Source organism: Strongylocentrotus purpuratus, unplaced genomic scaffold (assembly GCF_000002235.5).
Source record: "Strongylocentrotus purpuratus isolate Spur 01 unplaced genomic scaffold, Spur_5.0 spur5_scaffold_8, whole genome shotgun sequence".
Taxonomy (NCBI): domain Eukaryota; kingdom Metazoa; phylum Echinodermata; class Echinoidea; order Camarodonta; family Strongylocentrotidae; genus Strongylocentrotus; species Strongylocentrotus purpuratus.
The window spans coordinates 13,816,834-13,826,570 of NW_022145614.1; the positions used below are offsets into that span (position 1 = coordinate 13,816,834).

At 35.7% G+C, this 9,737-nt stretch overlaps 1 protein-coding gene across 1 annotated transcript; it reads left to right on the plus strand.

The window, feature by feature from the left end:
• Positions 1–3,690: 3,690 nt before the first annotated feature.
• LOC115920369 (gamma-aminobutyric acid receptor-associated protein-like 2) lies at positions 3,691–8,969 on the plus strand. The gene is made up of 3 exons (XM_030976055.1): positions 3,691–3,953; positions 6,488–6,716; positions 8,218–8,969. The coding sequence occupies exons 1-3, from the start codon at positions 3,812–3,814 to the stop codon at positions 8,306–8,308; spliced, it is 462 nt and encodes a 153-aa protein (XP_030831915.1). The 5' UTR covers positions 3,691–3,811; the 3' UTR covers positions 8,309–8,969.
• Positions 8,970–9,737: the final 768 nt, after the last annotated feature.

Consider the following 9,737-nt stretch of genomic DNA (forward strand, 5'->3'; position numbering starts at 1 on the left):
CCAATCACATCCCTATACTTTAGAGGATACACAGTCTGGACCAAAATTATTGTTATTATTATTGTTATTTATTATCATCTTCATCACATTATTTGACTACTTTTTATTTTATCCTTAATTTTTTTTCATTTTGGTAATTTTGATGCATGCATAAATAAATGACAAATAATTTACAAAAGAGTTTACAAAAAGAGGTTAAAAATTACAAAACAATGTTCAAATCTTGTCCATTGCGGTTGTTCTTTGATTTTGATCAATAAAAACTTAATTTAAACAAAATAATTTGAAAAAAAAGTATTTTTTGATAGCGTGAGTGTGAATGAGCCGAATCGAGAGCGACTGAAGAGACGGTGTTGGGCGAAGGGGGCGCCCCTTTCTAAAAACAAAATATTTGCCGGGGGGGGGGGGGTGCTCATCCCATGGATTTGTCTTCAGATGTAGATTCGAAAATAAAATGACAAACTGCAAACCAAACTCCCAAACCTGCAATAATTAAGGAAAACATTAAAATAGGTACATATCAGGAAATGGCCATTGGTTCTAATGCTGTATCTTGCAAAGATGCATGTGATTTACGCCTGCAAAGTTTACCCGCTGTGCATGGAAATACAGTCAAAATAACTGAAGACAACTATACACACTTTACTTTTTGTTCAAACGTAATAAAAAATGGACTTATTTGCTATTAAATAATCGATTAAACAATCTTTTAGTACTTTTTCTGTTGGTCAGTAGACCACAACCAAAAGTGCGCCAACTCTAAAGTTAAAGATAATTAATCACGGATTTCTCATACATAAAGAGGTTGTCTTTCACCTCTGTTCATGAAGCTCAGATGGACGGGAGTAGGGTGGTAGTTACATAAATTATACGGAGGACATACTGTGTATGATCGAATCTCTTTAAATTATATTGCAACAAAATACATTCTGAAGAAAGATCTAGATATGTTAAGTACTATGTAAAGTCCACTTTTCAGTCTTCAGATAATCGAAGGTTTGTAATTATGAATGGATCATATTTTTTTAAGTCCGATTACTTACATAAAAACTCTAAATGAAGAGGAAACTCTTCTTTTTCGTCTTTTTGGCCGCCTGTACAAACAACGAAGACATCGAAGGAGACTAGCTGGAGGATACATTTATTCTAAAGCGTCTCGATACACTGTTTCAGGATAGGTGCATTCATTGATAAATGAACAATGAACAATGACTGCTAATTATGTAAACAAATGCTTATTATGTTAGACAAGACATAAAGATATTGCGATAATCTAGGAAATTATGTGATTTGGGTAACTTTGTTCTCATTCGATAACCAATGTATCGTATACATTGGCTTATAAATAATAAAGTACAATATAGTCTATTATCATGTAAATAATTATGTAAAACTAAGTTTTAAATCGTAAAGTCGTAAATGTAAAATGTCCGGTCCCTCGGAGAGGACCTAAAGCCGTCGGTCTTCTGGTTGCTTACTAACAAGCATTTATTGCTTTCTTAGCTGTCAGGTAAAATAACCACTACCACCACTTTTATTTTTGTCGGCAAAGCATGAATACATAATGGGGGTAATGATGATAACGTCTTAATGAGTTATTATTTCTTTACATATACATATGTTGTCCGTATGGGGTGAGTATACATAAATACAAGATTTAATACGAGTTTATAACATGCATAAAGCGCAAAAAAAAACACGAAAGTCTTTGTACATATGCACATTGTTATTACGAACTTTTTTGTTGCTTAAAATTTGGAAGCTTAATTTCCGTAAGATAAAGAACAATCGTACTTTTATAACGATCAGTACCATAACTACGGTAGGCAGGGGAGTACGTGCGTAACCCCCCCCCCCCCCCCCCAAAAAAAAAGTGTAAAAAAAAAAGGAAACAAAAGAGGGGGAAACTGGAGAGGTAAGAGCAGGGGCGGCGATCCGTGTTGACCCCCCCCCCCCCGGAAAATGTGAAACAGTTCTCCCCAAAATGTATTGCTGATTAAAGACTGCAACACATATTTAGGCTCTGATGGAGTGCCAAAGAGTGCAGCGTTTAGGCAAATAAAAATTTAAAAATCTTCGCTCCCTCGCATAGTATCCTTCAAAATGTACAAGCAAATATATTTGTAGTAAAGTGAAGTGTGAAAAAAGTATATTGCTTGTTTTTATACTATAGTTTTGCTAAGGAAGGTAATTTTTTGATACAACAAAACTTCAAGGAGCAGTAAGGAGGTAGTCACTTCCGTCACCTTCACCCCTCTAGTTCGCTATGCTCCCTCACACTGGCGTACTGATCACTGGTGCCATTTCAGCAACATTTGTAAATCACTAATTTAGTGATTTACAAATGTTGCTTTTTACAAATGTTGCTTTTGCAACTGGGATCTGTTACTCAGGAAGTCACACACAACGGAAATGATAGATTGACTGACACCCATATTTATCATCTTAGTTACTAAAACGGTATGATCGATAGCATCAAATGCTTTGGCATAGTCAACTCTGCCAAGTATATCAAGGATAGAGATATCAATGAACGTATGTACTTTATTTCAATAAAACATGGATACAATGACAATCCCTCTAAAAGGGTCAAGATGAGAATGTTACTGAGGACTTTCATTGCTGGTGATAGTACCTGCTTTTATCTGACAGACAAGAAGAAATTTGGTGTAATGAATACATTAGTTTAAAGGGAAAGTCCACCCCCAAAATAAGTTTGTTTCGATAGAGGCAGAATAATAAGAAAATCAGGTGAGTGAAAGTTTGAGCAAATTCTGAATGAAAATAAGAAAGTTATGAATTATTGAAGTTGTGATCAATCAAATACAAATTGGTAACTCTGTGACTTATTATACGAGCTCTCCTTCATTTGCTTTGTGCATAATATTCCATAAAATCATGTTTTCTTCGTTATTGATGACGGAATATATATTTGTTCCTTGCAGGGGGAGTATAGAAACATATTTGCAATTATTATATTTAGGGTGCATGTATGGTTGAAATTTTTCTTGAGGGAAAATGACAATTTTAGATTTTTTTAGTACTGAGCAAATGGAAGTTGAGCTCGCATGATACGTCATAGAGTTGCCAATTTGTGTTTGATTGATCACAACTTCAAAAATCCTAACTTCCTTATTTTTAATCGGAATTTGCTCAAACTTTCACTGACTTGTTTCTCTCATTTTTCTACTCCTATTAAAAAAAACTTAATTTCAGGGTGGACTTCCCCTTTAAGTGAAAGTACTATGTAAGATGAACATCTACCAGCATGAATTAGAATCAAATGAACTCCTATAGCTTAAGCAGGGCTCCCACTTAGCCGAGTTGGAGCCTCGAGTTGTTGCGAGCTGGCGCGATCTTATGGCAAGCAGTTTAATCATTAAAACATATTTCTTGATATCACGAATTCAATTCTTGATATCAAGAATTACCATTGCTTTACAACGTAAAATTATTTCTTCATATCAAGAATTGATTTCTTGATATCAAGAAATATGTTTTAATGATAAAACGGCTTGCCATAAGATCGCGCCAGCTCGCCACAATTCGAGGCTCCAACTCGGCTAAGTGGGAGCCCTGCTTTACATGTCACATGAGTTATAGTAGTGGTTTCTAAAGGGTAAGTGGAGTCAGTGGACACCATGCGGGCGTTATTGCACAATTGCAGCTGCTGTCAATCACAAAGAGTGCACTGAACTTCCACGACCGACGTATATAGAGCAAGCACATCGATAGACAGTAAAATACTAGCTCTACCGGAAAAAAAATCGATGTACCTATATATAGAGCTGTCAAGTTATAAAGACAGTATATGAATTGTCGTCTGTGGAAAGAGCTACGGTTTGGACTACTTGCTACAATTGTCTTGTTGAATGTTCGTGTACAGGATCAAGGAGTTGTCCTCCGGATAGAAGCAAAGATGAAGTGGGGTTTCAAAGAGGAACATTCTGAAGGTAAGATGTCATTACACTACCGAAAGAAAAGTGACCGAGTTGTCACTCTGTATGATTTGTGCATTGTTTCTTGCAGTGATGAAACACTTTCAAATATCAGTTTGTATTCTAGTATTTTTATGTGTGTAACCCCCCCCCCCCCCCCCCCCCCCTACTAGCACTGCATCCTGACTTATGGATCCTGCTGATTATCGTCGTAGAAGTAGAAGTAGAAGTATCTGTAACTGACACTTAAAAAAAAGAGCCGTGTACTTATTTCAATCTCTCATGATTTGCGAACCGTCACGTCAAAAAGAGACAGAAGTCGCATTTTTTCAAATTCTATTTTATGATTCTTTTGGATTTTCCGTTTCATAAGCTTGATATTTCGCTCAATTTTAGAGTATTAGTGGGGATAATAGCTGTTAAACGGTGAGAGGAATAGGCATTAAAAAAAGGTATTTTTACAAGAAAAACGCTTCCAAAGTTTGAATTCCGTTTTGTCTTCAATCATGAATTTTACTTTTTCTGTCAATTTCCTTTTGAAAAAGGCCCTATCAATCGATTTTTAATTTGAATAAAACCTAGTTTTAACTATTTCTTTAGGATCTCTTCCCACGAGAAACATATGATTTAATTTAGAAGGCTGCCCTAGCTGCTTGCGGGTTCTTTTCATGCTTTTATTCGTATAGCCCTTCCATGTCGGCAGAATGCTCTGCTGTTTTTTAAAGCTAATTTGGGGACAAGTTTTACAAACTTTTGCGGCCTTTCGTTTTCCGAAATGTAAAATTGAGAGGGGGAGTTCATCATGTCATTTGCTTTCTTTTCAAAGAAAGGCAAATTGTACCATTAGCTTTTGGTACAATATACCATCACACATAATACATTCGCAAATCGTATAGTGTCTGATTTTAAAGCTAGCTATCTTTAACTTATAACCAAACGATTATTGACATTCTTCTTTCCGATTGAGTTTCTTTTTGCTCTCTTTCTAAAATCACGCCTTGATACAATTATTATTTTTCTCTCTCTTCCTTCTATCTCTTTTTTTTCTATCATCTCCCTTCTTATCATCATGTTAAACAGTAAAGTGACGATAATCAGAATACTTTTGAGACTGTAATTACTTTTCTCAAGCCTTCCAAAAGAGATAGGTTTTTTTGTAAGATATACACAACCCTAACATTATTTACTCCTTGAAAAGAAAATAGCTCTTGTGTCATAATCTCGAGACAGTTCCCGTTCTTTCTCTTGTATAAAAAACAAATATCTTCCTTTTCTTTTCGTTTCACAAAAGAGCAAAATATTTTCCCGCATCTTAAAACGCACCCGGATGAGACAACTTTTTTTTTTTTTAAGTGACTCGGTATAACATTGTTGAAGGTTGCTGAAAAAATTGTGTCATTTTTGTATGAAATGTTACTTTTTATATTCCTTCTACTGTTCTAACCCTCGAACAGGCAAAAAATCCAGAGAAAATCCTCAATCCACAAAGATATTTATGGTTTTCTAGTATGAAGGTGTCAATGTGCAACACCTTTTAACAGTGATTAACAGTAAATTCTCCCAACCATTTTTGAATTTTCCCCACCGTTTTTCCTTGAAAATAAGACTTAAAACAGGGTATACAAAATCTGTCACTACACTTAAAGGTCTGGAATGGTATAAAGAGCCAATTCATTGCTTTGTAATGATTTACATTCACCTAAAATGTAATTAAATTGTAATAATATAGTTGGAAAAATTAAGGAATCGATCAGATCAGTTTTTCCCAATTTGTATAGTTAATAATGGTCCGTTTTCACTCAAACTTTCAGATTATCTTTAATTGTACATCTTGCATTGAACTCACTACCTTAGCACCATTTTCTCTCATCTGAACAATGTTACGCTCATGAAATCTCGCCTATTTACTGTTCTTTCATTTATAGCGAGATTTCTGTTTGCCCATACTATCATAATTATACTATATATACTATTATATTATACCATATTTACCACTGCACTGTAATATAATAATACTATACTACCACAGTAGCGGATCATGGCGGGCGCTGCGGGGCCCCGACCCCCTCCCCTGGCAAAAAAAAAACAGATAAAAGCATGTCAATTTTACCTTTATGATTTTGTTTAACAAAAGAATACGGGCCCCCTCCCCTGGCAAAAAGAAGCTCACTACCCCCCCCCCCCCCTTTAATTTTTCCATATGATTTACGATGAATTATAACAATTATTTGCTTCATTGATGGAAGCATTTAGTATTAAAAAACCCTTGTTTCCCCTGAAGTTAACTTTCTGTTCCTATTAACCATGGAGTCGCGATTCATTCACTCTGTAATTAATAACCAATAATTACCTTTTTTCTTGCATTCATCTCCTTGATACAGAGGCCCGGAAATCGGAGTCGGCGGAATTCCGATCCAAATACCCAGACAATATACCAGTCGTAGTCGAGAAAGAAATGAAATCTGTTATATACAAGATATCGACAAGAGAACATTCTTTAATTAATAACCAATTATACCCTTTTTCTTGCATTTATCTCCTTGATACAGAGGACCGGAAGTCCGAGTCGGCGGAATTTCGATCCAAATACCCAGACAACATACCCGTCGTAGTCGAGAAAGAAATGAAAAGTTCTATACAAGATATCGACAAGAGGAAGTTCTTACAGCCAGCCAAGACAACAGTGGCGCAATTCGAGTATATAATAAGAAAGCGAATCCAACTACCTCCCGAGAAGCCCCTCTTCTTGTTTGTCAACGAAGTAACCCCCGCAGCAAGGTGAGTAGCATCAGGCACTGGCGTATTTGAGGGAGGGGCAAGGAGGGGAGGGGGGGGGGGGGGGGGGAGTGCCCCTTCTGACATCATGGTTTCCAACCGCAAAATCAAAGAAGGTAATAGATTACAGAATCATATTTCAGCGATAATAATGGTGAGATAACTCCTCCCCGGATAAAACTCAGGAGGCATTTTCAGAAGTTTCAGTTCAGTTGCAATTTAGGCCATGTCCAGCATATATATTTTAAGAGGCACCCCCCCCCCATCCCCCCACTCCCAACCCTGAACACAAAGCGGGGGTATCCACCTATGGCTGCCTTTATTAATTTTACGCATCTCCCCGTAAGCTCGGGTGTTTTGCACCCTCTGAGGCCAATGTCTGTATGAGGCCTCATTTCTAAAATTTTGGAAAATTTATTATTGATAACAGGCTTTTATGAAACATGGTCTTGATACCGTTTCTGCAAGGGCATATCAATTTAGTGGCTATTCTGTATGACGTTGATTATACAGGGTATCTTTGTAAATATATTATATATAGAAATGTACTGCACTTTGGGAGCCATATAATTAGAGATACTCGAGGTGGGAGATAACCACAGAGCTGGGAAAAAATAGAAATGATCCCATACTTCTAATAAGTAGGTTACAAACAGTCACCTATTGATAAATTGATAGCCAGGAAAAAGGTACCTAGGTGAAAATTTAGTTACACTAAGTACAGTGTGTGCGGGCAAGCACTGAATCCAATGACCGGGGTAATAGTATATTTGTAAAGCGCTTAGAGACATTTGTAATAAGCGCTATATAAAAATTAAATATTATTATTATTATTATTATAGCGCACAAGGGCATTTTAAAGGTAATGCAAAGTTTTGGTATAGGGTCGTGAATTTGGTTCAAAAGAACATATTTGAAGCATATGCGATCCTACAATAATCAGTGATTGTTGTCGCGGTTGAAATCGAGTCTAAAGTGATGAAAGTGTAAATAATAGACTCTTTATGTAGTATAGCTCCTTCTCAAGGTCAAGATATTAATTTAGCTATAATAACACAGTTTCTTGACTCAAATCGACAGATTAGCTATTCCCGTTTGGAAATTATATATCACAACTGCATATTATGAGATTTTCATGATCGCAGCTATTATTGTAAGGCCGTATACGCTATTTGAAATTTATCAAAATTTACCGGGAGCACCGGTAAATTTTTATATTCAATTTTTCTCAAAAGCAGAAGTGTTATAAGGACTAAATTTTCTAGTGCTTATAATACACCCACAGGGGCATCAAAATATATAAAAATTGTAGAATCACTATCCAGCCAATTTTCAAAATTTTCCAAAACTTTGTATTACCTTTAATTTACTAAAAAAATAATTTATTTTTGCCCTCTTAATAAAGTAGTTTAAAGAACGCATATCTTATTGTGTACACTGACAGACACATACATTTATCTTCTGATTTATATTTTGCCTGTGTGTGTCTGTTTTGCATGTACAGTTCAACTCTAGCTGAAGTTGATGCAGAGCATCGCGATGTTGATGGATTCCTCTACATTTCCTACAGCGGAGAGAACACTTATGGGAATTAGCAACTTTGAGCTCTGGATACATCATCCCTGTGTGTGATGCCAGCCCAACACGTGAAACATATTCACGATGACGATGATGATAATATAATAATAATTATGATTATAATAATAACAATAATTTAAAACAATATCATTTAAAAAAAGAATAATACATGTCATTTCATAATAGTAATAATAATAATAATGATGAAGATAGTGATAAAAAGAAGAAGAAGAACAATTAATAATAATACAAAGAAGAGTGATGATGATATCTTGTATAATGCGAATATCCCCTAACTTGGGCACTCATGTATTTCTTTCATGCATTTCCCACCTACAAGTATTTCATTTGCAAATTTGGGAACAAAGACTCCTCTCACTAAAGCATAATTTATATATGATAATGGAATTTCTTTTTTTTTCAAAGCACATCGCACAAATGCCAAGAGTTAGTTTATCAGAAGACACACAATAATATGTTTTTGAAATATTTAATGATTGATTCCAGCACAATTTGACCAATTTATTTCTCAGAAGTGTCTTATATTACCTTTAAAGGTAATAGATGTACTACATTTCCCCTTAAATCAATATTCTTTATGTATGGTATGTATTTTAATCTCAAGAATTCTTATGGTTTGAGAGCCGAATCAAAAAAATTCCATTTAATCAAATATCAAAGTAAAGTGCTTGTTACTTTTACCAAGACTGGGCCAAATTTTTTATCATTTTGATGATTCCAGAACCTTGCGGTACACACCAATACTTGTATGCTACATGATCACATTTTCTGATCGATTCCAGACTGTTTCTTTCACAATGCAATCGCATGACCAAAACTCAACTTTATCTTTAAAGGCTCATAGTAGTGGTTTCTAACAGGTAATTTGACACCAATTGCAGGTGTTGTCAATCCCCAAGAGTGCACTGAACTGTTATGACCCACAGGCCTTGTGTAATGCACTGGCCCTAGTTGAACCTACCACCTTTACTTAGGGAATTCTCATCATAATAACATTTCACTTACCCTGGAGATATGAAGGAAAGGTGGACTATTTTCTATTGGGACCTTTGAGAGAACTGGGCCCCGTCTTACAAAGAGTTGCGATTGATCCAAATCGATCGCAAGTTCTCCAATCAGTTGCAAGTTTGCAATCTCCTATCTCTTGTGTACATAGTTGCGATTGATATCATTCGCAAATAAGTTGTGACTGATGTCAACTCTTTGTAATTCAAAGCCCTGCATGTACACACACCAATTGGTAATCCAACCAAATCTGGTGTCAGTGAATGATGATGCAATACACATGGACACTGACTACTCTGTGGCTTTAAATTATGTTCATATTGTCATGTTCTTGTCACTAATTAAAGACTGAAATAACTCACTGATGCACAAAGATGTCTGACATGAAGTGTCCAACTTCATTCAGTTGTCTGTCGCCCT

Coding starts and splice junctions, on each gene's coding strand:
- LOC115920369 (XM_030976055.1), top strand. CDS start 3,812: ATGAATTGTCGTCTGTGGAAAGAGCTACGGTTTGGACTACTTGCTACA. Junction 3,954..6,487: donor CAAAGAGGAACATTCTGAAG/GTAAGATGTCAT, acceptor TCCTTGATACAG/AGGACCGGAAGTCCGAGTCG. Junction 6,717..8,217: donor GAAGTAACCCCCGCAGCAAG/GTGAGTAGCATC, acceptor TTGCATGTACAG/TTCAACTCTAGCTGAAGTTG.